The 26590-nt window shown below is 52.3% G+C and overlaps 1 protein-coding gene across 2 annotated transcripts; it reads left to right on the forward strand.

The window, feature by feature from the left end:
- Window positions 1-1271: 1271 nt before the first annotated feature.
- ENDOU (endonuclease, poly(U) specific) lies at window positions 1272-26338 on the forward strand. Of its 2 annotated transcripts, XM_046638794.1 has the most exons (11): window positions 1272-1408; window positions 7520-7599; window positions 15478-15600; window positions 18062-18133; window positions 18644-18778; window positions 19202-19373; window positions 19754-19953; window positions 22792-22905; window positions 23545-23651; window positions 24399-24541; window positions 25188-26338. In XM_046638794.1, exons 3-11 carry the CDS (start codon window positions 15483-15485, stop codon window positions 25306-25308), a joined length of 1182 nt encoding a protein of 393 aa, XP_046494750.1. In that variant the 5' UTR covers window positions 1272-1408; window positions 7520-7599; window positions 15478-15482; the 3' UTR covers window positions 25309-26338. The 2 variants fall into 2 exon arrangements, with proteins under 2 accessions (XP_046494750.1, XP_046494740.1); XM_046638784.1 differs by lacking the exons at window positions 1272-1408; window positions 7520-7599 and adding an exon at window positions 10058-10902.
- Window positions 26339-26590: the final 252 nt, after the last annotated feature.

The following is a 26590-nucleotide window of genomic DNA, read 5'->3' on the forward strand; positions in this document are numbered from 1 at the left end:
AGCATATGAGATAAACATTTGGGTGTGGTCAGGGCTGTTTGCAGGGGAATGGTGGTCCCTGAGGAGCCTTATTGTTACTGTCACTTAGCGGAGATGCCTGTGTTCTGAGGCCAGCCTTGCAGGGTGTGGCAGAGAAGAGACAGGAGCTGAGGAGGAGGGATGCCTGCCTCCCGAGTGGACGCAGAGAGGCCGACGGCGCAGCCCCACTCCCGTGCACGGTCTCTGGGATCCAGGCAGGGCTCGGAGATGGCTGACTTCTGTCCACATCTTAATGCCTGGCCATGGACCTGCTGGAGCCTGGAGCCCCTGTCAGTGGCTGGCCAGGGTGACCCTGGGCTCTCCACAGTGGTCTGAGAGGACTCTTACAGCCCAGCTGCAGCTAGCTCCTTCTGCCGCCCCTTCCTGGCTCCGCTTCCAGTCCCTCTGCCTCCAGTGCATCTCAGCCTTTGGCTGGTGCTCATGCTGAGCTGAGGCCTCTGAGAGGTGGCCAGTGACAGAGAGGAAACCGAGGCAGAGGCTTCCAAGGGCAGCCCATGCCTTGCTCATGCCTCGCGGACTTCCCTGGAAGTCAGATTTCTTATCAGTGATGAGCATGGTCCCAGTAAGCTCTGTCAGCATTGAGTCCTCCTTCCCCTGCCCCTGCAGCATGTCCCCTGGGAACCAGTGACTGCGGGGACCCCTCCTGCCAGGCCACTCACTTGAGGAAGCTCCAGGCGGGGCCTCCCTCCTCTCTATTCCCTTGCCAGGAAAGGGGAGGGGCACTGTCTGGCCCTGGAGGGACCTCTGGGCCCTAGGGATGACCCCAGAGTAGGCATTGAGCAGCAGGGCTCCAGGGCACGTGGAGGAGGTGGGCTCATAGCTGGAGGGAGGGGAGGGGCGGGTGTGGCCCTGCCCTTGCTCAGCAGGTGCATGTGTGGGGCTCAGGCTGGATGCACCCCCACCTCCCCTTGTCCCTACACTGCCAGACCTCTCGTCTTGGTGGTCATGGACACACGTGCAGACTGCCTCCAGAAAGGTGGGAGTCCTTGGCAAGAGGTGGCACAACCGGGCTCAGACCTCAGGTTTAAGTGAATCCGAGCAAGTCAACGAACAGTTCTCTGCCTCCATTTCTTCATCTGTAAGATGAGTGTGAGGATCTCAGTCCAGCTCTGAGTGACAAACAAGTCCAACTGTAGCTCTGGTTCCACAGCTGAGGTGACAGCTGTACCAGTCCTGTGTCCCCAGCCTGACAGAGGGGCAGTATCGCTCTGGGGAAGTCAGGCACAACGCACTCTCCCAGGATGATCCTGGGTTGGAGCGGATGGCAGGGGTGATCAAGCCAGTTCCTTTGCCCATGGACTGAGATGGAGGACTACAGGGCACGGAAGCTTCCAGAGCTGAGCAATCATGACATGAGGCCTACGCCTTGGTGAGTCAGGCCTCCCAGGAGCTTTCTTCTCTTCTAAACCCATTGTCTATCGGGTTTCGGCAAGACCCTCACCTGGCCGTGGCCCTCACCATCCTTTCAGACTCAAGGGCGAGACCAGCCCTGCAATAGCAGAAGCCAAGCATGGTGGGGAGGGTGTCTTCCATCAGCGTTTCTTCTTTTCTTCTCTGTGACACCTACGGCCCGACAGAACTTGGGCTACTTTTGAATCTCCCTTCAGCGCTGGACGGCCCTGCAACCTCCCAGCTGCCTGTCTCTTGGGCGGGACACCTTTTGGGCCTGTTGGAAGGGGTCTTGCTGGGAGAACAGTGCCCAGGGTGGCAGGAGGCCACCGACTGGGAGCTGGGGTCCCCGGTGACTAGGCTGGGTCACCACAGAGGGGGAAAGGCTCCAGGTTGTGGTGGCCTCATGCTCTGAGGGCTGTGTCACTTTCTGTTTCCCTGAATACCCAGGTTGGGGGAGGGGGTGCCATCCTCTTGTGTCCTAGCAGCCCAGACTGTCTGCAGGGGGCTCCCAGTTTGTGTCCCAGCTTCAGGACAGCTGTGATGGGAGGAGGAATTTGTGGGACTGCTGAGAGAAAGAAGTATGAGATCAGACCTTAAAAAATCTCTTTTACCTGGAAGGAGGTAAAGCAGAGAGGGAATGAGTGTGTCCTAAGGTGTGTGTCCTAAGAATGGAGGGGTAATTCCTCCTCTCAGATACATACACCCTACCCCTCCCTTAATCCCTTATCCTTAACTTCCTTGAGAAGGCCTGGGGCAGATTAGGGGCCAGGCTGGGACTCTAGCTGTGGGATGCACACCAGGGAGGGTCAGGCCTCTCCAGCAGAGTGAGCACGATCTTGTGCAGGGGTAGGGCAGGCTGGGGAGCCCGACCTCCGGCTGCTCCAGCTTCTCTCCCTGGGAGCCAGTCCTCCCCTCTCCTCAAGCCGCATCCCACAGGACTGACACGGAGCTGGTGATCCAGCCCCCTCCACCCCCACTGCATTCAGCAGAGAGTTTGAGCTCATGGGGGGAGTGGGACAGACCTGCTTCCCGACAGCCTGGGCCAACGGCTACTCTGCTTCCCAAGTGGCAAAGGTTCATCTTCTTACTATTGCTATTATTTACAGTATTTATTGTGCCGATAGAGTCAGATATGAATCGTGGTTTCATCCTTTCCAGCACATCTATTATCTTATTTTTACCCTGGTGATAGGGCAGCTCTTTTTAGCCCTGTTTTACGGTCAAAGAAACTGAGGCACAGGAAGATTTGCCTAAGGTCACATAAGTGGTTAATAACAGAGTGACTGCTGAAGGACCTGGGTGTGTGTCAGCTATGCCTGTGCCACGGGCCAGATGCAATCTCCCTGAACCCCAGCATTTTCTTCTCTTGTAGGAATAGACCCAGGCATATAAATCCCTCCCTCCCTCCTTCATTTGGGAATCCTTCCTGTGGGCCTGGTGGGGGCTTTGTGAACGGGACAGGCTGTCCTGGCCTCCTGGAACAGACCACCCGGCCAGGCAGATGCACACAGAACAAGGCCATCAGATGGGACAACATGCCGCAGAGGACAAGTCCAGAGAGCAGTGGACGCCTCAGGCCACAGGGTCTCTCTGCTCAGCCCCAAGCATTAAGGCCCACAGCTGTTCCCACGTTGGAGTTCACAGCCCCAGCCATCCAGCTCCCTGGAGCCCTGCACACCGGCCTACATAGCTGTGCCCGCCAGGGTTGGGGGTGCTCTCAGCTCATCCCTGGTTCAAGCCACTCAAACATCCTGGGTATCAGGCACGTGTAGTGGCTGATGTTTGGGGCAAAATCTCTGACCTGGCAGTTGTTCTTGATCCCTCTCTCCCTTCCATGGACCTATAGGCCAGAACATAAATGCATTTCCAAAATGTATCCTCCCCCTTGGCCCCATACACGAAGTTCTGGGCTTCTCACCCACCTGCCAGGGCTGTGGGCTAGAACTGGGTAGGTGTCCTCTCAGGTCTGTCCAATTGCCCAGCCAATCCAAGCACCACTCTCTGGGCTTCTGGATGCTCCAAGACCCAAGCCTGTCTCTCCTGCAGCCCAGCCTGACAGGGCACCTGAGGGTGAAGGGGCCTGTGGCCCAGGTGATGGGCTGCTGTCATCTCTCCCAGTGGTGGTGAAACCAGATCCCTCTGAGAAGCAGCTAGGCTGGGAGAGCATCTTCTCTTCCAAGCCTGGGGCCTTCTTGGAGCAGGTGGCCTTGATGGGGCCAGAGGGGGCTGCTGCTGGTGGTGGTAGGTGGAACACTGAGGCAGGAGATGGGCCCACGGATCCCCAGAAGAAGGAATAAGGCTTTTTTTGTGTGGGAAGGTGTGGGATTCTGGTTTGTATGTGTTTAGACTCTGACCAGTGTGGACCCTGGGCCTGAGGGCTGGATACTTAGGGCCTTGCCTGACTCTACCTCCCATGCCCTTGGCCTTGGGGAGCGCTCAGGGCCTCAGTTTTCTCACTGGGGGTGAGTTGTGGGCAGCCAGAGCTGTTCCTGGGCTGCTGAGTGAAGGAGAAGGCGGGTGCTCCTGGCACTCAGGGGACTCAAGCCAGCAGAGGGGTAGAGAGAGGGTGACTTTTTGGCTGGGGCCATGACAGCAGGACATTTTAAGCTCACTCTCCCTTCCAGAAAAGAGCCCTGTAAACCAGAGCTTGGGGCAGCACAGACGGGGGTCAGGGCGTCCTCCCTCGGTGGGTAGTGTGTGGGGCACGAGCAGCCTTGGCCTCAGCAGCTATGTGGCCTTGGGCAAGTCCCTTCCTCTCCCTGGGCCTCAGTTTCATTGTTTATGAACAAGGATTTGGACTAGAAGGTTTGGGGATGTTTTCCTGCTCTTAGTGTCTATGACTTAGGCATCTCAAGGCATCAAAAGGGGCGAAGGAGCACAGATCCCTTTTGGTCATGAGGCTGCAGACCTCTGCAAGCATCTTCCCAGCAGTGGCCTCCAGCCAGACTGCCTGCAATAGGGAGAGCCAGCTGCAAGCACAGTTCTATTAGAAGGTTCTCAGAGAGTTCCCTGCCCCTAATATTGCCTCCTGCAGCTGCCTGAGTGCATGGCTGCTCGTCTCTCCCCCTTAAGTTCGACTTGTCTCTACAAGGGTCCTGTTGTGTAGACACATAACCTGGGAAGAGTCTGATGGTCACTCTCAAGAGAAGATAAGGAAAGGAGGAGCCCAGAGGCAATGGTGTTAGGGCAGTTTTCACACCATGGCGTCAGGGGCATGGTCCAAAGTATTACCTAGGGGAGCGCAGGGCCCCCTGAGTGCAAGTCAGAGGGAGAGGTGGTGGCCAGCTGCCCCAGCTCAGCTTTGCTGGGGCCAGGCCCTGCAGGACAACCTGTGTTGGGAGGGAGAGCCTCCTGCAGGTTCAGGCTGGACCCTCTGGCAGCCCACGGAGGAGGTCAGCCTTTGCTGTCCCTCCTCCCTCTCGGTTCTTGGCTTCTGCAGCAGGCAGCTGTTGGCAATCTCATCAAATAGAGCACAAGGCTCGGGAGGCCAGAGCTGTGCGTTTGTTCCACACTGAGGTGCTCAGAGTCCTGCAGAGAAAACCCCGCTCCCTAGGCTGCAGCCGCACCCCCAGGAAATAGGTGGTCACCTTTGGCAATCAACCCAGATGAGCTAGACAGCGTGTCTCATTAAAGGGTCATCCCCAAGACTCGGAAATACTCAAACTGTACATTTTGACAATATAAATTTATTTTTGAAATTGTAAAAGCAATCACATTATGGAGAGTTTCAATTAGAAAGCCACCACTTTCTCATGCTTCGTGTCTCTGTTTTAGATGTCGTTCTTTCAGGAAGGGCTTCCCTAAGCATCCTATTGAAATTAAGTCTTCTGCGGCCTTATTTTTTTTTAAACACACACTTATCTGGTCTTATTATTTACCAGGCACTGTTCTAAGAGGTTTGCAAGTATTAACTCATTCAATCTTCACGAGAGCCCTGTAAGGTACTCTTACCAGCTCTATTTTACAGTTACAGGGGACCCAAGGCACAGAGAGGTCAGGGAAACTGCCCAGGGTTGCACAGCTGGTGAGTGGCAGAGCTGGGATTTGAACCCAGGCAATCTGGCCTTTGAACCAGTGGCCTCAGCATCGTGTTCTGTCCCCATCATAGCTTTAAATGCACTTCGTCCATCATCTCGCCCCCATTTCAGGTACTGAGCTCCTGACTTTGCATCCACTTTGCTTAGTACAGTCAAGTAAATGAACAAATGAATGAGGAAGGGGAAATTGCTATCATCCAATCACCATAGCACAATAATTATGGTAATTTTGACAGATTGTAGATCTCCAGACCTTGGGTAGGAGTTGCTCCTGCCAGTCTGGTCCACTTCTTTGTGAAGGCAGAACAGCCAGCTGTGCCCACACACTTGGGGCGAGAGTTCCGCCAGATGCCTCGTGGCAGCGCCTGGCTCCTGGCTGGCCTCCGCCCGGCTCCGTCTTGACCTTGCCCTGGCTCACTCTGTGGCTGTCTCTCTGAGCCTCCTTATCGCTGTCTGCGGTCTCATCGGCTCCTCTTTGTTCCCGTCTGTGCCTTCAGACCCTCTCCAAAGCCCCTGGCATTTGAGGATACGAAATAGAAATTTTATTTTGTAATCACTAGTAGGCAGTGTAAAACAAACATTAGCATAGGTGGCAAAAAATGGAGGCAGGTGATTCTTTGGGATCCTAAAAAGCAGGATAAAGTTATCTGTTACATTGTGGATTCAGAAGCTGCTGTAATCTCGGGTTCTGTCTGATCCCCGAGGTGGCTGCCCCTTGCAGTGGTGATGCCAAAGGGTGCTTTGGGGTTTAGGTCTGCCCCAGATTTCCATTAGTCCCAAATAAATGTACAATATAGCCAAAATAGTGTATTTGGTATGAAAACAGAACTACAAAATGAACCCCTACACCTACAGCCCTATACACACTTCCACCTGCTGCCCATGAGCCGCCCCCGTCATGCCTGAACTCTGGAACCTCCAGAGCTCAGGGAGGGATCCATTTGCTCTGCTCTGCTTGTCACCTTCCCCTGAGCCTTTGTAACAAGTGGGGCTGGAAGGCTCAGTTCTCCCATTCATTCATTCATTCATTCATTGCTGGTCCTGGCACATGTTGACAGTTTTCTAACACACGTTGGGTGACAATACAAAGCAGTAGAGGGGACCCATGAGGCAGGGTCCCTGTCTCAGGAATTTTAGAGATGAGCTGAGGAAACAACTTGTATGGATGAGAAGTTAAATGGAAGTTCAGGGGTTAATCTACACTACGTTGGCAGCGACATCTATCAGAGGTGGCTGTGATGTGTCAGAGGCACACAGGACAAATATCAAGAACTGAATCTATAGGCAGGAGGGATCCTGTGGGTTGGGCGGGTGAAGTCAGGCTTTGTGGAAGATGGGGCTCCCCCCTGGAGCTGGAGGGTGAGTAGGAGATGGACAGTCAGTGAGTGGGGGAAGGCGTTCCAGGCAGAGGACTGGCGTGGGGTTGGGCTAGCAGAACCAGAAACACAGCCTGGGACTCTGATGAATGGGCCAGGCAGCATCCCTGACTAATGCATCCAAGGCAGGTGTTGAGCATGATGCTGAATGTCGGGCTTCCCACAAACTTAAGTACCTGGAAACACAAATTTGGTACCCAGCATACCAACCAGTGTGGGAGAAAATCTCACATGGAGCCATTCTAAGACACTTTCAATAAGAGGACACTACGGACTGAGGTGGTTCACGAGTGATGAGATGTGGGCGACCATCTTGGGCCTCTATCCTGGGGTACTCCCTGGCCACAGTGGGATGGAGGCTGGAGATCCAGCATATTCTGGTGCCAGGGTCCCCTTGGGAGGTGACTCCAGGCCACACCTGCACTGGGCCAGCTGCAGGGTCTTTCCAGTCTCTGGTCCTGTGCTAAAGTGACTCAGCCTTAGTTTCATAGAGGACAAGGGTGGTAGGATAGGCTGGCCTGGGCATATGCCCTCTTTAGTAGCTTCCTGCATCAGTCTCTCCCATAGCCTCTTGGTCCTGACATACCCCTGACCACCTTGGTAGTCTAGAGATGAGTGGAGTCTACTTTAAACAGCAGCCTAATGCTGGGGCTTCTCTGTCCTCTGTCCCACCAGAAACCAGTCGGTTCCAAGAACAGTTTTCCAGCCCAACCTGAACGCTGCCAGTTTGAGAACAGCATAGCACCAGGCATATGGTGAGCACTCTAAATATTTGCTGATGGAATTCCCATTCTCCACATCCCGGACTGCTGACTGCCTCCTGGATCCTTGCCCAGGCGGCTTCACCCTCTTCCCCACCCTCTGAGCCTCCACGGAGGCACAGCTGCACCCTCTCCTCACTTCCTCATGCTGAGGAGGCATCTCTGCTGGTGTTCTCATCATGAGTGTCCATCCACCATGCATCTTTCACAACCCTCTCCCTGCCCCAGGCCTCGGGGACCCAGCCTTCTGGGACTCCCAGCTTGCTGGCTGGCCACCATGGTGGCTGCTGGGGAGAGCTGTCATTAAAGGGTGGAAAGTCGATGTGAGGACCTAACTGTGGGAGGACTTGGAAAGAGGAACAGCAGTTTTCTATCTAGACCAGGCCCATTGGAAAGAGAAAGCGGTCTGAAATATAATTTAATGTGTCTATCTCTATAGACATATGTGTGTGCATCTAAGCTTATGAGGCATCTCTGCGTAAATGTAGGGATGGAGGTTCATTTATTGGCTGAATGGAATTTTCCCTACCGTCCTGTCTGCTTTTGTCCACGTCAGCACATCTTAGATTGTGAGGTCCTGGAGGTTGGGAATTGGCTCTGGGAAGGGCGATCCCTGAGCACCAGAGGCTGTCACGTGGAGGCAGGACAACCTCTTAGGATTGTTGAGGGCGTTGCAACATCATTTGAGAAGTGGAACTAGGTGACACTGAGGTCCTTTTAATTCCAGTGAATCTCATTCCAGACCACTTTGCATAGTAACCCAGACAAAATTAAGTGGTCGTTGATGCTTTTTGGAGGTGAGATGTTTGTGGGGCCATGTAGCACCATTGCTCATCAGGATGGCCTCTGGTCAGAGGGATCTGGGTTTGAAGCCCTGCTGTATAACTTAATAATTGTGTGCTCCTGGGCATATCTCCCAACTTTTCTGTGCCTCAGTTTCCCCATCTGTAAAATGAGGATAACAATAGTACCTAGAGGGTTGTAGTGAGAATAAAGGAGATAGCACACAGGAAGCTCTTCATGTGCGACACGTGGTAAGTGCTCCATCAGGGTTGGTGGTTTGTGTCAAGGTTGACATTGTGGTTCTTGTTGGAAGACCCAGTCTGAAACTCTCGGGTCCTTAGATGACCTGTCTGGCTCTACGGGGTCTGTCTCAACCAGCTCCCAGCCTTGCTCCTGACCTAAAATTACCCTGATGGAGGGTAGAGGTCCCACCCTCCAAGCTCCATCCCACAGTCCATTCGGCTGGACATCAGGGCAACTCTGGCCAGACCCCATTCTCACTCTAATGGCTTCGGCCTCAGCCAGGGTCCACCCAGATGGAAGGGACAGACCATCCAGTCCCAAATTCTGGGGCGTCATTGCTTCCTGGCCCAGCCAATGATGCTCTCCTTTATTCCCTAAATCAACTGGAGTTGGAGATATGTTCAACGTGCTGCCAATCCAGGGAGGGTGGATTCTGGCTGGCAGTGGCTCGGCAGCCCGCCTTCAGGTTGTGCAAATGAAACTTGTGCAACAAAGCAGCCATTTCTGCCCCTCCTTCCTTTATCCAGGCTTCCTTCCTGGAGAGCAGGGCCAGGCTCACTCCTCAGTTGTGTTTCTGGTGTGAGTCCCTTACGAGGTGGCTTGCCTAGGCTGTCCTCCCCAGCCGTTACAGCCCATGTCTGGTCTCATCTCCACACAGCAAGGGTTTGTGGGATTCTCCTTAATCCACCGCAACTGCTCAACCTGGGGCCTGGACAGGAAGCCTCAAAATTGAAGTCTGAGAACTTGGAAGGGATGGTCAGATCCAAACCCATCATTTCAAAGATGAGAAAACAGAAGACGAGAGAGAGGAAGAAAGTTCCACTGTTCGAGTAGCCTGGTTGAGAAGGACATGCTCCCCCCACCACTTCTGGAAAAAAGTCCATTATAGAGTGGTCTCAATTGTTCATCAATTTTGCCTGTTTATATGAGACTTTTCTTCTTCTTTTCTTTTCTTGCTGGGAAAGATTCACCCTGAGCTAACATCTGTTGCCAATCTTCTTCTCTTTTTTTTCTCCCCAAAGCCCCAGTACATAGTTGTATATCCTAGCTGTAAGTCCTTCTAGTTCTTCTATGTGAGCTGCCACCATAGCATGGCTACTGACAGGTGAGGGGCGTAGTTCCACTCCTGGGAACTGAACCCGGGCCGCCTAAGTGGAGTGTGCCAAACTTTAACCCTTAGGCCATCAGGGCTGGCTCGAGACCTTTCTTTCTTGAGAGGGCTGAGAATCCCCATGCAGTGCTCTCTCTGGAAAAGACATTTTGCTTAGCAGATATCACCTTTATTAGGAGGGGAAAACGTGGCAACCCCGAGTTGTGGCACCTCTGCTCTTGGACTTGGGAAGAAGGGAATCCTGAGAAGCCTCATCTCTGGGGAGGGGTCCTCAGGGGGGGAGAAGCGTAAGTGGGGATGAAGGGAGGGGGGCCTTGGGCTCCCAGGAGAGGAAGGGTGGACCCTTTGGCTGCCTTTGAGAGGCCTCTTGCCCTTCCCTGGCCTCATAAACCTGGAGCCTGTGAGAGCCTGAAACATATAAAACCTGGGATGCTGACTCAGTGAGTTAGAGGCCCATTTGCAAGATATTTCTAGGGTGGTTTAGCTGTGGTCAGCTTGATGGAAGTAAGAACAGCCCTCATTTCTGTCCTGTGCCTCCTAAATCTCTCCTTCCCATGACCCCAAACCAGCTTGAGCACTTACTGTTGGTCAAATGTGTCACGATCGTCTTATTATGGTCCTCATGGTAAGCACCAGGAATTCAAAGATGAAGCCAGCCTGTAGCCCTTTGGAAAGTCAAGCCTGTGGCTTGCAGGTAAGTGGGTATTTGGAGGGCCTCATCCGAAGATAAGCCCATGGGTGCCCCTAATTTGGACAGGGAACCCCCAAACTAGGACCATCTTCCTACCTGATGCATGACCTATTTTCTAGCTACCAGCAGCTAGCATGACCTGTTCTGGACATCTGGCGTTACCTGCCTGCTTAGTCACCTTCCCTCTGGCTTCAAACAGCTGTAGGGCCCCACCCTCTCTCCACCTCCTAACCACCTGGGATCCTTCCCTCCCCTTTTCCTTCCTGAAAGGATGTGGAGGTACCAGATCCACAAGCTCTGATGTCTTTAAAAGGATCAGCCTGGGAAGTAAGGCTCATTTGAGAGCTGTGGCATTCACCTTGACTCTAGTGAAAGTCCAACAGCCAGTCTCCTTTTGGCCTCCAACTGGGCACCATGAGGGCCTGCGTCCCCCTGATAGTGGCCCTGCTCTGCAGCCTGGCCTGGGCTGGTAAGTTGCTGTCTGGTGGGGATGAAAGGGTCCTGCATAAAGAAGCAGAGAGTCGGGGAACTGGGTAGAGGGTGGGGGTTGTGGGACAAGGGAAGGTCAGCTCTGTCCTAAAGGCATGGAGCACCTTAGACCTGTCCTCATCTGAGGTGCAAGGGTTGCCTCTGGAGGGGAGTGGACTGTGTGAGGGGAGTTGCAGGCTGATGGTCTGATGTCATGGAAGTCCCTTCTTGACATGTTGGAAGACTAGCTGCAAACCTCCCCTAGTCTAATCTGACTCTTGATCTCACACAGGTTTTGTTTTCTGGGGCCGCTGTCTGGTGTAAAGCTGGGGCTGTGGCCTGCTGGGTTTGTGTGGCCTGGGTGCCCTTGGTCACTCCTTCTCCTGCCTGGGGATGGAGCTTGTTTGGGATGGGACCTTTCTGTAGGTAAAACCTTAGAGGATGGGCATGCTCAGGGGAAAAGCGGAAGAGCCCCTGACTGGGCCACGTGCTCTCTGGGGCTGAACGAATAGTCAGAGCAATTGGTCTTTGTCCCGGTGTTAGAGGAACTAAAGTACAGAGGAGGGTCCTGGCCCACAGTTATTAGTGGTGCAGAGGATGACACCGGCAGAAGAACGGGAACACTTTCCTGTTTAGTCGCTGTGCACAGTGCTGACGCTGATGTGTTAATTGGTGGTGAATGGGTGAGTGGGAACGAGTGCCAAGGGAGAGGGCTGGGCTGAGGGGTGTGGGGAGAATCCTCCTCTACTCAGAGGAGAAGGAATCGGAGCTTGATACTCATCCCTCCCAACCCAGGTTGTCTCTCATAGGACTGGTGTAAAGATTAATAAGATAATGTATAAGAAGCACCCTACATGGAGTGAGATCTCAATGAACCGGGGCTTTGATTATGATTATGATTGTAAATATTCCTGGGAGAAACCTACTCTTGGAGTCACTTCCAGTCAGGTTGTGGACAAAGTGACCCCTAATGGGACTCCTAAATGGAAAAAACTTTGGAGGGGAAAGCTGTTCCCAGGCCCCCCAACACTGGATGGGATTGTGCACCTGTATGCTGGCAGCCACTGCGGCGCCACTGGAATCAACTCTGTCTGGGCCCTGGGTGGTGGAGAGACAGTGGCACAGAGGGAGGGAGGGCATGTGTGAGAATGTCTAGCTTAGCGTGCAGGAGTAGCTGCTGGGTAATGACAACCTAGCCTCTGGAGGGGAGGGCAACTTGAGACATTCGGTCCCTGGAGGGACATCCCTGAGGGCAGAGGCAACAGTGCCTTCAGAAGTGCAGGTGGAATCCTGCCCCTGGGGCTGGTGATGGATGGAGGAGTGAGGGTCCAGTGGATGATGCCTCCTTCTTTCCTAAGGTGGGAGGAAAGAGGCTTTGCTCTTGTCCATCCTATTCCAACATCTCAGAACTTAGAAGCAAGACTATGAATCATATGGAGGAGTCATTGGCAACCTCAGGTCCTTGATTGTTTCAAGTGAACTGAGGCAAGAGGCTGGTCCTGGAAATGAATCTTCTTGGTTGACTAAGTCTCCATGGAAACAGCATCTGCGTCCCCCAGAGAGGCACAGCTGTAGGATGCCCCAACTATCAGAGGGGCTGAGTGCTGGCCTAATAGGGACATTGAGGCTTGGGATGAGGCTGTCTTGGTGGGCAGTATGGATAGGAAGTGGGCGTTCTGGTATATTCAAGTCTTGGAAGGTGCAGAGAAATTTAGCATTTCATGGGCGAAGGGAGGCCCTAAGCTCTTCATGGGGAATGGAGGGAGAATCTTAGTCTGAAAGAGGAAAGACCATATGAAGAAAGGCAGCAAGAGAGAGAGAAATGAGGCAGAGGGACAAGGGGCAGATGGTTGCTGGAGCAGTGATTCAGGCACATGGCTGGTGCGAGGGGCAGACATAGAGTGTGTGAATTGGAGGTGCAGGGTTGGGGCACTGGAGGGAAGAGTCAGGGTGACTAGTTGTCTGAGGGTCCCCAGAACAGCACAGCCAGGTGCCTGCAAGGAAAAGTCCCTCCCACTCCTCCCTTCCACCCTCAAATCCCAAGGTCGTCTTGAAGCAGACCAAGTTTACATGGAAGCGTGAAGAACCCCTGGCCCAGGGTTCTTCCTGGGGACAAAGTTGTTGAACAGAGATGAAAAGTCCACTCAGTGAGGGCCAGTGGGGGGTGTTCTCCTGAGCTCCACAAGCTGACTATTCACTTGTAGCCCTTCTCAACTGGCGCCAGCTGCTGGAATGGGTTGAATTCTTTCCTTGGACTCTGCTGATCTGGCCCATTAAAAACGTTGCCCTGATTTGTCTGAATTCTCTCCCTTTGGATTCTGGGTGTACTGCCAGGCTGGCTGAGCAGGCAGCTGATGGCGCATTCCTCCTGGGCGGAGAATTTCTCCTGAAGATCTTTGCATTCGGGTTCCAAGGAAGCATCATTTAAGATTCAAGAGAAGTTCCCCTGGCCCGGAAGGGACAAATGGCCTTGAGTCTAGTCTTTTTTGGGGACAATCCACTGGATCAGAGGCCTGCCTTCCTGGCCACATTGGAGCCCTGTACACAGCGTGAGGTTGCCTCAGGACCTGGGTTAACCTTGACCTGACACCTCTTTGATGTAAAGAACACAGACCCACAGTGATGATGTCAGCTAGGAAACCAGCATAAATGTGCTGACACCCCAGCCCCAAGGATGGCCCAGCTGAAACCCAGGGAGGGAGTCAGCTAGATTAAGTATGTCGACAGCGAGGACTGCTCGAGGCAGTCTGAACACCTGTCACCTTGAAGTCAGGCATGGAATATTGCCACTGCTCATTTACCTAATAAACACTTCCATAGAGCCACTATGTGTCATGCACTGTACAAAGTGCTTTTAAAATATCAACTCATTTAATTATTGTAAATATTCCAGGAGATAAGCTTCACTATCATACTTTTACAGATCAGGAAACTGAGGCACAGAAGGTCAAGTAACTTGCCCAAGATCACATAGCAAGAAAGCAGCAGAACCAGAATTCCAGCCCCAAGCAGTCTGGCGCCAGAGTCAAGTTCTGGATGTCTCTGCTGTGTCACCCTCATTCGCGTTGTATAAACCCTAATCCCAGAATCCACACCAATAATAAACCCATATCCCTAATATTCACCTCCACCCCACTCCAGGCTAAAGTGAGATACTATACCTGTGTGGCATCCCAGTCAGAACCGAATCCCTAATCAAATCCAAGGCACAAACCATCATTTCTCCTCTCCTAATCCTGACACATGCCTCGATACTAGTTTGCTGCTAAACCAACCCCCCATTCCTTAGCCAGACATCAATATGAAATTGTTACTTTATCAGTACTGTAACTCAAGCCCGAATCCTAACTGTAGCTCTTAATCTAAGCCTAAGTAACCCCAACCCCAGCCCAAATTAGGTGTCAGTTTCCTCGTTCATACACACTCTGCTGCTAATGGTAACTCTGACTCTGATCTTGACATTCTCCGTAACCCACAGCCTGACCCCTAAACCCAGCACTCGCTCCATCCAAACCTCAGGAACCGCAAATGGAAACAAAGGCTCTGTTATCACCCTTCAAGCCCAGAGTGGAAGGAAAGGGCCCCAAAGCAGCCGTCATGCTGGCTTTCCCCTCCACTGTCTTGCCTGTGGTGGCCGTGGGGGGCTTGTTTCTCTAGGAGTGGTGGTGGGTTTGTACAGTTTCTTTCAAAAATTTTTTTTGTCTTAAAAATCCCCCTGTGGCCAAAAGCTTGCTTCTACAAGCCCTTTGGCTGGAGTGAGGGATGTGGTCTGTGGTTACGGAACAGACGCTGTTCCAAAGCCCAGTTCTCACTCACACCCGCCTCATTCCCCACCCTGAGCATAAATGAACCCAAATGCATTCCAAAGACGACAAAGAAACAGAAAGATGTGACATGGGGGAAACAGGGTCCCGAGGAGACCAGATGATGGAGAAGGAAGAACAAAGAAGCAGAAGACATGAAAGGGATGGGATGAGAGGCAGGCCGTGGGTCCAGGGGGAGAGGGCAGGTGGGATCACTGAGCAGCAATGACTCACCTTCATCTGTGTGACAGGTGAATGGTGGCCTATGGGCCATGTCCAGCCCACAGACCTCTTTCTTTGTTCTGCCTGAATTTTCTAAAAGCTGGAAAATTTCACATAAAAATTAAGGCTTCTCTTGAAAAACTGGAGGCTCTGGCAACACCGAGCCTGCATCCCAACATGGCAGCAAATGGCTGGAGCTGAGGAGTGGCTGCCAATTTCAGGCAGGGCATGGCTCCCAAGTTTGTCACAGTCCCCACCTCTTCCTTCTGCCTCCCTAATTCTTTACTTGTTTGTGTTACAGGTCAATCCCCGGTGGGCATGTGAGTTTGTGATCCTCGTCTGTATTACGAGCTCTGCACTACTTGGTGGGTGGTGGGGATGAGGCTTATGTTACTCACTGGAGGCCGTGCATGTATTTCTCCTTCGCAGATAGCAATGACCTTCCCTGCCAGGAGGGGCCCCCGCCCCTGTCTGTGAACCCTCCCGCAGGGGGTACCTTGATGAAAATATGATCCCCCTCGAGCTGACTTTGTGACCTTTACTGCCCATAGGAAAAATGGAGTCGTGTGTATCTCGCTGTAATGAGAAATTCACCCGGGGTGCTGCCTGCCAGTGTGACCGCCAGTGTGCCCGGCACGGGGACTGCTGTGAGGACTATGAGGACCTGTGTACCAGTGAGGCTGCTTGTGGGTGAAGGGCCTGGGAGACACGGCAGGCCGGGCCATGTCCGCTGCAGCCTGCCCGAGGGGCCCCTGGCTCGGTCGTCCAGCTGTCCAGAGCAGGGTTCAAGACAAGGATGCTGAGGGGCAGAGCAGGGCTCAGGGATGTGGCTGCCAATTGTCCCAGGTTTTCTAGGATGTCCCCAACTTAAAATACAGTAGAAGTCATTTACCTGGATTACCTGATGTATCAGGATTAATAATATCTTGAAAGTTTAATTCCAAAAAAGCAAAATGATAACAATGATATTTTAGCATGTATTACGTTACCAATTGTTATTTAATACTTTAAATTACAAAAGTATAAAAGTGGCCGTGAACTTTCTCAACTTGCCTGCCACCAGGAAGTCTACATGGCATCACAGTGACAGTCACAATTCACACCACTCTTCCTATAGAGAGTGCACCGAGTGGCCACAACTTCTCTAACCTGTCATTCCCAGTCCAGCAATTAAAATGAGACACACGCTGCCCTCAAAAGCCAATTGTTGGGGCTGGCCCGGTGGCGCAGCGGTTAAGTTTGCACGTTCTGCTTCTCGGTGGCCCGGGGTTTGCCGGTTCGGATCCCGGGTGCAGACATGGCACTGCTTGGCTAAGCCATGCTGTGGTAGGTATCCTACATAGAAAGCAGAGGAAGATGGGCACCAATGTTAGCTCAGGGCCAGTCTTCCTCAGCTAAAAGAGGAGGATTGGCAGCAGCTACCTCAGGGCTAATCTTCCTCAAAAAAAAAAAAAAAAAAAGCCGATTGTTCCTCTGCTACTCCAATGGCAGTTTTAAATGAATCATTTAAAAAAAAAATAATTTTTAATGATCTCCTTGTTTGGATGTTTCCAATGTTTTAAACTCCCAGATGAATGATCTTCTGCTTTGTGACACACAGCCTTGCCGGGTTCACTGTCAAACCATGTGCCCCAACTCCTAGTTTGGAAAACATGGTCATTGATGCCATGGTAGATAATGGCCAGAAAGACCACTACATATGGCTGTACAGGTTGTGCACTGCACAAGGGCACCTGGCTGAGAGGACAAGTTGGACGAAAATCTAACCTGCACTCTTCTCGCTAAGCCATGTGCCTTGGTGCAGAGCTGTGTCTGCCAAGAGAAAGGAGTGCCTTTTCCTTATTTGCCCAAAGACGGTATCTGCTGGCCCAGCCATGTGCCCACAGAGCTGCTTCCACCCAGAAGGAAGCTTCCTTCATTTACACAAAACTACCATATGTTCCAGCAGAGGACCTGATGTTCAGGCCTGGGTGGGGAGACCCAGGCTCCGAGCTCAGTGACAGAAGCAGAGCCTAGCCTTTTCTGCTGCCCACGTGCCCCATTCAGCAGACACAGGAAGGCTTGTTCACCTTGGACCATCAGGTGGCATTTCAAGATAGAGACAATACCCAGCTTAGGAGCCATTTCGTCTGTAAGTCTCTGATTTCCAACTCAGAATCCTTTTCCCATACAAAGAAATATTATAAATGATGGTTAAGACTCCAGATCAGCTCACAAAAGTCTATTTAGCGTAAAATGTGGATGAATTAAGAACCCTGTGGATTGCCAGCACTTAGAACACAGCTTGGTACAAAGTAAGTTACCAGAAGATGTTTACTGATGGAATGAATAACCTGACTTGTGGTTCTGAGGGTAATAACACAGTACCGTCCAGCAGCCTCACTAATAGATTCTGAATCACTTTGTACTAATGTTTCTTTGGGGGGTGTTATTCCACTGTGTGATGAACGAAGAGCTCAGAAATGTGCCTCCGTCCTCCTCCTTCCCCACCGCCACCCCACCCTCCTCTGCCTGGAGCCCAGGCTGCAGTCACCCAGCTTGCAGGTCCAGGGAATGCGGCCTCAATAGGAATGTGCTTTTCTGAGCACGCCCTCGCAGACACAGTCTTTGTGACCGTTGCCAAGTGTTGCGAAGAAAGAAGGGAAGTTGGTATCTCAGGAAACAGTTCTGGTTCCTGGAGGCCTTGGGAGGGGTTCACCCTCGACCCTGACTGGACTTATTATAGGTAAAGGACGTCCCCAAGTGAGGGCCTTGTCATTTGGTCAGCCTATCCATCTATCAACTTTCATTAAAGAAAAGTCATAACCCAAATCAGAGTTTTCAGTCCAGAGGGGACCAACTCCTGCCTCCTCTCCCCATCTCAGGTGAGCAGACAGTAGCAGAGAGGTTAAGTGGTAAGAAGGGTTGTCACGGGGGGAAATCCTTATCACTTTTTATAGCCGTTTTCAATAACTGTCCCTTTCTGGCTCCCATTTCCAGTTTTTCTCCTCCCTCTCTTGGTACTTGTTCGTTGTACCCTAGCCTCAGTTTTGTATTTACTTCCCATGCACACACTTGTCCCTGGGGAGCTGAGACTCAGAGATAAGTGGCAGGAACCCTCAGGATGCTTGGTGACTTTACTTCTCTGACCTACAGCTGAAGAGGACCCCAAAGAGCCAGAGCCATTCCTGGAGCTGGAGGGAGAGACGGAGGAGGCCCCAGCTACCAGTGAGTCTGCCTCTGGGGGTGGGGTGGGAGTGGGGGAGCTTCAGGATAAGGGAGGAGGGATGTGAGAGGGTGACAAGGAGGGGGCAGCCATATCAGCAACACAGGCCCAGGCCGAAGCCAGATGGATCCCAAAGGACCCCTTGGAGGTGGTGAGAGGGGCTGGCTGGACTCTTGGGGCCTGTGGGGGAAGACAGCTGAGGGCCCCAGCAGCCTGGGGGCAGGCAGGAAAGAGATTCTGAGGCCTGTGGAGAGGCCAGAGAGGGAAGTGGAAGAGATTTTATCTTTAGAGTGGGAAGATTATAAAAACAACAGGCCAGAAAGTAGAGTTCGGCATCAGAAAGGACTTCCGGACTGTGAAGGAAGCCTGTTTGTTTAAGCTTGTTTGTTTTCCTGACCTGGAGAATTTAATGGGAAGAGTGAGGGGAACAAGGCCCAAGGGGGGACTGGCCTTGATGTGATGGAGCGACCTCTAGAGGTCTGCCCGGGACATGCCTCCCCCTGTTCTCTCAGACTTGTACTCCGCACCCGACTCCTGTCGGGGCCGCTGCCTCGAAGCCTTCGACAAGCACCACCAGTGCCATTGCAATGCCCGCTGCCGGGACTTTGGGAACTGCTGCGAGGATTTCGAGAGCCTGTGTGACCACGGTCAGTCTCCTGCCCCCTTTAGCATCGCCTCAGAGACAAAGGAACTCTCTAGAGCATGAGTTCTCCGAGTGGGGTCCCTGGACCAGCGGCATCACTCTAGGGCTTCACCCCAGACCTACTGAACCAGAAACTCTGAGGGTGGGACCCACCCATCTGTCTTAACAAGCCCTCCAAGTGCTTCTGAGGCATATCAAAGTTTGAGAACCTTCCTAGAGGAAAGGGACAATGTGGACATTCTGTGGGCAAGGCCATGTGCTGATTTTAAGGATCCTTTAGGCCCTAGGCCCCTGCCCTCCAACCCCTAGGACGCCTAATTGCAGCCCCTCTCCCTCGAAGGTGCCCAGGAGGGGGTGCACATAGACAGCTGCCTCCCCCTGGCCTTCCCTCTGGCTCTGAGACCACCGCTCCCCCAATTCCTCCCAGAGGGCTTCTCCCACAGCAGTGACGCCATAACCAAGGAGGAGCTGCAGAGCATCTCTGAGAAGATCTACAGGGCGGACACCAACAAAGCCCGGAAGGAAGACATCATCATCAACAGCCAGAACTGCATCTCCCCATCGGAGACCAGAGACCAGGTGGACCACTGCCCAGAGCCGTGAGTTCCCTTCCCTCCCCCTCCCCAAAGTCTCTCCCGAAGTTTTGCTCCTTTTCACGCCTCAGCTCTTTTCTCAAGGCAGCAGGATCAAAGGGAGAGAAAAAAATAGGTCTCCAGAGACAAATAAAGCCATCTAGGGAACTGTGGGTATCCAGTGGGAGGGTTTCTGTGTGGGCCAGCCTGAGACTAGAACTAGCCTTCCAAGAGATGAAGTGGCAGAAAAGAGAGACCTCATGCATGGCCTTCAAGAGTATCTGAAGTCCCCCCTCTGCTCCTGAGCCCAGCCCTTGCCTGCCTGCCCCTGGCCCATCTGCCAGTTCCTGGAGGGGGTTCTGCTCCACGTTCAGGCCTCTCAGTGGGCCTCGCTCCACCTCCCCCAGGCTCTTCTCGTACGTCAACGAGGAGCTGTTCTCCAAGCCCACCTACACAGCCTTCATCAACCTCCTCAACAACTACCAGCGGGCGACGGGCCGTGGGGAGCACTTCAGTGCCCAGCAGCTGGCTGAGCAGGATGCCTTCCTCAGAGAGGTCACGAAGACGGCAGTCATGAAGGAGCTCTACAGCTTTCTCCGTGACCAGAGTGAGTGAGCCCTGCCAGGCCCCATGAGGTGGTGCTGAGGACTCAGGTCTGCTTGCTGAGAGCCAGGCACCTCTGGGTGCTCCATGGTGGGGACTATGTGGAGGCCAGTGCACATCTGGGAGGGGGCAGGGAGGGGGCCAGAGAGGTGCCCAGAAGAGATCATGGGCCCAAGTGGGAGCTGAAGAATCCTGTCTGACTTGGAGATTACCCTACCTGTTGACTTGCTTTATCCCCCTACCCCACTGCTCTGGGTTCTCTGCAGGGCAAGCAGCCACCCTACTCCGCCCCAGGGTGCTTCAGCTGGTCCCAGAGTCAGCACCACTTTTCAGGCATGTCGAGTCCCTCAGTGTTCTCCCTCCTCCTGCACTAAGTCCAGGAAGGAGCTCGGCCCACCCCACATTTTTTGCTGGGGAAACGGCAACAGAAAATCAACAAAGGTTCAGAGAGGGAAGTTCTACCGGGAAGGGTTCTGGTTGGAGGGGTTCCAGAGAGAGAGAGACATTCCAAGCAGACCAAAAAAGGTTTAGGCCACAGGACTTCTTGGCACGGGGCTGTGTTTGTTAGTGTCCTCCAGATTCCTCTCCTGACCTCCAGGCCGCTGGGCTCTGTTTCAGGGGCGCTCTGTCCAGGTCTTTCTCCCATGGCTGTGGGATCGCTAATGCTCAGAGCTGCTGCATTCCATCCTCTGGCCTCCCTTTAAGAGTTAGGAACATGCTGTTTTTAGGTAAAGCCAGTGGCACAAAAATAATCCGTGTGAAGAAGACCCAATCCTGCACCGCCCCCTGGTGTTCTCTTTGTAGTAAATAAATGAGAGAATCTTGGAGGTCCAGACGGAGGCCCCCAACATTTCAACTTAGAGAAATAGAGGCCCAGACAGGCTAGGTGACTTGTCTGAGGCCACAGGGGAAGTTGTAAGCAGAGGCAGGACTGGAGCCTAGGGTTCTGATCCCAAGGCCAGGCTGTTCCATTTCTCACCCTGTCTTCACCTCTCTCCTGTCCAGATCCCACATATTCTTAAAGTTCTAGCTTGCATCCCGCCACGCTGATGAAGCTGCTCCTGCCCCAGCTCACAGCTGGCCTTTGGGTCTCTTCAGAGGTGAAGGGTTTGGGGTGTGGCCCAAAATAGCCTTGGGCCAGAGAGACTTGGTTTGAGTCCGGCTCTGCCACTTGCCAGTGTTTCTACCCTGGGCAAATTACCTGCCCTGTGCTGAGCCTCATCTGTGAAATGGGGTCTTGGAGGTTAATGCATGTAGCTCACCCAGTGGAAAGCCTGGCACCTAGTCAGTGGGAGCCATTCAGATTGTGCAACCATTTTCTGTTATTTTGTGTAAATTTAGTCTTATTTTCCAACTGTGTTTTAAGTCCTGGAAAGGAGGAAAGATGTCTGGTATCTCTTTTGTCTCCTCTGCACACAGTTCTGGGCAGTAAACAGTCGATGTTTGATGGCTCCCTAATTTAGATCCCCAGCCGGGAACTTTCCCTGGGGTCCAACTGCCTTTTTGACTTCTCTACTTGGCTGTCTCACTGGCGTCTGCTCAGAGCTCAGTGTAAAGAGAACTCATCATCGCTGCCTCCTTCTGCAGACCGTCCCTTCCTCAGTCTTCCTCGTCTCGAAAATGACACCACAATTCATCCAGCTGTTCAGGCCAAAAGCCCAGGAGTTATATTCAATTCTTCTCTTTACCTCACTGCTCCCCACCCCATCTTCTCCATCCATCAGTAATGTCTGTCACTTCCACCTTCAGAATCTATCTCTGATCTGCCCGCTTCTCGCCCCTCCCGGACAGTTGCCACTGCAGTCTCAGCCGCCACCACTTCTGACCTGGACAAAGTGTTAGTCTCAAAACTGGGCTCTCTGCTTCTGCTCATCTGCCCCATTGATCTTTCTACATACACAACCAGAGTGAGCCTTTAAAAAACAAAGCCCCTAGGACGTAATTCCCCTGCTTAAAACCCTTCAGCGGCTTCCCCACCACCAGGAAGCTATAGAGTGGCTAGGAGATCAGTTTCTGGAGCTAGATCGTACGGGCTCAAGTGCTGTCTCTACCTCTTATTAACTGGGTAGTCCTCGAGCAATGTAACCTTTGTCTGCCTCAGTTTCCTCATCTCTAAATTGGGGATAGTCAATACCAACTTGATAAGAAGATTCAATGTAAGGACTGAGGCACATAGAAGGTACTCAGTAAATCTAAAATATCTTTGTGATTTTTACTGTTTGCCTGAGACCCAGCCTTCTTGCCATGGCTTGCATGATCTCGCCCTGACTACCTCTCGGACCTCCTCTTCTTACACTGCCTCCTCCTGCTCATGATGCTCCAGCCACATTGATTTTCTTTGAACACCAAGTTCCAGTCATCCTGGAGCACTTGCTGCTCCCTCTGTGTGGAAGAATCTTTCCCCAGACATTTGCATGGCCGACTCCCCATCCTTCAGGTCTCTGATTGGTGCTGCCTTCTCAGAGAGGCCTTTCTGAGCTTCCTTTCTGGAAGAGCCCACACCCCCATCCCCACCATTGTCGTCATGGATAATCTGCTTTATTTTCTTCTTAGCACTTGTCTGAAATCATGTTGTTTGTTTATTGTTTATTTGTTTATTATTTGTATCCACTAGAATGTAAACTATAAAGGCTTTGTCCCTGAGGTTCCCTGCTGAATCCTCAGCCTCTAGATCTGGGCCTGGCACAAAACAGGAGCCCCGCAGATAACTGCTAAATGAACAATTGGATATCTTTGTCGGTTGAACCTACGTGTCTCTGGCTGGAGCAGGTGGCCCTTCCTTGCTTCCCAGGATCTGGCCCTGCCTTCCCCTCTCCTAAGTCCTCTGTGTTCCTCTCCCCAGACCGCTACAGCTCGGAACAAGAGTTCGTCAATGATTTGAAGAACATGTGGTTTGGGCTCTATTCAAGAGGCAATGACAAGGGGGATTCAAGTGGCTTTGAACACGTCTTCTCAGGTGGGGTCACTCGACTTGGAAAGAAAGAGTTGGGGGGATAAAGAGAGACAGCATTCCTAAGGAGCAGGGCAGCCTCTGGCTTTGATGAAACAGCAGCCAACCCAGCTAGCAGGGAGAGACATGTCTACTCCCAGGCCAAGAGGGAGGGTCTGAGGAGTCTCTTGTGGAGGCTCTAAGGGAGAAAGAAGACCAGATACTGAGGCTTCCAAGGGGCACATGCAGGAAGGGAGACGTGTTGGGGGGCATGTTGTCTACCTCTGAGGGTCCTCGGCTTCTAGAGCTTGGTCAGCTGCTTCCTAAGAGGGCTGTGTTCTTTCTCCCCACTGCCCCACTCCATAAAGCTCCGCTTAAGTCTGGTTTGCTCCTGGGGAAATGGCTCAGAGGAGTATCTCAGATTGGAACCAGGGTCAGCTGGGAGGAGGAATTCTCCTAAGGGCTTTAGTTGAAAGGTGGGGGGGGGGGGGCACTTCCTGAGGTGAGAGTTAGGGATGAGAGGTACTCTGGGAAGTTGGGGCAAGGAGCTGAGCTGGTGAACATTCTAGGAGTCAGAGACTGGAGAAGGGGGACAGCTTTGGCATGGGGAGGGGAAGGGAGTGGGATGGGAGGCCCAGGTCACCCACCTTGGGCTCTTTATTATAGGTGAAGTCAAAAAAGGCAAGGTCACTGGCTTCCATAACTGGATCCGCTTCTACATGCAGGAGAAGGAGGGCCTGGTTGACTATTACAGTCACATCTATGACGGTCCCGTGAGTACTGAGTGCTGACCCCATGGGCTGGAAAAGCCTCGTTAGTACCCAACTTCCTGCCCTCATTCAGTATTCCAAACAGTCAGGCTTGTCTCTCACACCGACCCTCAACGGCAGCCTAACGGGGATTGTGAATATAGCTTCCCTATCTGCTGGAGAGCAGGTTCAGCCATCCAGGACTCTGAGACTCCCTTCCAGACAGTGAAGGCTCCAGAACTGCAGGAGACAGGAGGCAGAGGGCACCATCTCTGGATGAGAGTCAGGGACGGCGGAGGATTCTCAGAGGGGAGAACCAGAGACACGCAATTACCCACTGCCCAAATTTCCTTAGAATGCTGTGTCAGCTGGAAGTCTCAGCCTGGGTAGTTTGAGTTAAACTCCTTATATTTGATGAAAAAGAAACTTTGCTGCCCTGTGCCAGGCGATAATTTGGGGGCAGTAAACTGTCCTCTTCCACATGTGAGGGCCACAGGGAACAGTTATGCCCGGCTCCCCAGGCATTGGTCATGTGGTGATGCTGACTCTGGCCTCCTTAGGAGATGCGCACTGGCAGCTCCAGACAGTGTCCAAGCAGGGCTTAGACACCTTAGCAGGGCAGACTGTTTCCTCGGTCCATTAAAGAAGCCAGCCTCCCCAGAATGCTCACAAGACCCCTAATGGGCCCTCAACAAATCCATTTGGCACCCCTCGGTCTCACTCCCCTCCATGTCATTCACCACACCCCCTTTGCCACCCTTCTCTCGGCAGTGGGATTCTTACCCCGACGTGTTAGCCGTGCAGTTCAATTGGGACGGCTACTATAAGGAAGTGGGCTCAGCGTTCATTGGCAGCAGCCCTGAGTTTGAGTTTGCGCTCTACTCCCTGTGCTTCATCGCCAGACCGGGCAAAGTGTAAGTACTGGGCCAGCCAGGCCTGGGGAGTAGGCCAGGGCTGTAGGCTGTCCTCATGCAGGATATTCAGGAGCCCTGGCTTAGAGGGCTCGGACAAAGTTTTTTTCACTTGGAAATGAAGCTGTTAGATTAGCTTGATGGGGGCCAAACTTCATCCTAGCAGCAGAACCACCTCCCTTCTTTCTCTCCAAGTGAAATCTTATGCAGGACCTTAACATATTGAAGAGTTAGAAATGGAGTTGTCCTGGGGCTCCAAGCCTCTCGAATTGGCCCCCAAGGCTGCTTAGGGGAACCCTAGAGCCCCAGAGAGTACAGTTTGAAGCTACTGGGTCTCACATTCTCTAACAGTTGAGGACTCTGGGTCCTACTACTTCTGAAACCCTGCGTAGACATTTAATTTCTGGGGGTTTCAGCTCCAGAATCTGGGATTTTAGAATACTTCTCTGGGAAAGATGGGGAGAAGTGTTCTTTAAGGAGATAGAAAATAAGGCATAGATTTTGAAAGGGCTGCTTGCATGTGGGGAGCTGGAGGCGGTGGCTGAAGCAAGCTGTGGAGCCCTTCTGTATGGGTTTGGCTTGATCCTTCCAGCCTGGGAACAGAGGTGGAGTGAAGCAGCCCCTATAGTTTCATGATCTTTCCTCACAGGTGCCAGTTAAGCCTGGGTGGATATCCCTTGGCCATCCAGACCTATACCTGGGACAAGTCCACCTATGGAAATGGCAAGAAGTACATCGCCACAGCCTATGTGGTGTCTTCCACTCAATAAAGTTTGGAGCCAGAAAGGGGCATGAGGGCAGTGAGAGCTCATGCAGGACTGAGGTGCTATCTGCTCCAGGCTGGAGAGGCGACGGAGGAGACTGGGAGGGATTCCCAAATCCAGAAGCACCCATATGGGAAAGAGAGAAAAGATACAAATTAGAAAAATGCAGAGAAACAGGCAAATCTTTGCCCTCCAGCATTTTGGAAAGAGTTCAGAGAAGGTGGGAGCCCTCTATAGCTCTTTGCCCTGATGGGAAGTGGAACCATGAACAAGTCGTTGACCTCTCCAGGCCTCATGTTTCCTTTTAATGTAAAGGGAAGGGGTTTGCCCCCTTTCTTCTTTTGGGGGTTGGTAAGAGGGCAAACCTGATGATATTATTACTGTGAAGGTGTTTTCAATTGTTCTTAGGAAGAACGGCTGATAGAAATTCAAGATTACAATAATGGCTGTTATTGTACACAGCCCTGCAAACTGCAGTTCAGCCCTATGTTGGGGCCTCCAAAGAAATCAGGCCATGGGAATCAAGCAATGGGTATTTGGTCTTTTCTAGGGTTAGATCCTCTCAGAACAGGGTCTGGGAGAGCTCTGATGCTGATGGAGAGGGTAATGGATTAGCACAGTGAGTGGGCTGGAAGGGAGTGGACTTCTCCAGGCCTAAGAGTTTTTGTAGCCAGCTCAATAACTGCATCTAGAAGCTTCCTGCTTATAGATATTTAGTGCAGTTACAGAGCCATATTTGATCCCAAATAGTTTGTGAAAGAGTTCCCTTCCTAGGAGGAAGATTTTGCATCAGAAGAAGAAAGGAACCCAGAGCTTGGTGTCATGAACATAATTATTTTATGTCTTATCCAGCAGCCATAATTTGCATAAACTTTAGAACAGAAGACCAGGGAGTTGGGGGCTCCCTACTTCAACCTCAGTTATGCATTTCTTCCCTGACCCCATTAGGAACCAGATGCTGTCTCACAGAGCCAGGCTTGAACTATGGTTTAGAGGGTTTGAGTCTTCAATTAAAGTCATTTAAGAAAACTTGAAATGTGTCTCTTCTTTGTATATGGCACCCCTCAACTGTCTGTCTCCCTGCCTTTTCCCTGGAACAGAGCTGGGAGTGATGCTTCTGGCTTTAGTGTCTCGTCCGGATGGCTTGAATAATGTGGTATCTCGGTGAAGTCCCTGAGGACTCACCAAGTCTCTCTAGCCAAGAGGGAGAGGCTGGGGCTGGCCCGGTGGCACAGTGGTTATGTTCGCACCTTCCGCTTCGGCGGCCCAAGGTTCGCTGGTTTGGATC

The sequence above is a fragment of the Equus quagga genome, chromosome 1 (genome assembly GCF_021613505.1).
Source record: "Equus quagga isolate Etosha38 chromosome 1, UCLA_HA_Equagga_1.0, whole genome shotgun sequence".
Taxonomy (NCBI): domain Eukaryota; kingdom Metazoa; phylum Chordata; class Mammalia; order Perissodactyla; family Equidae; genus Equus; species Equus quagga.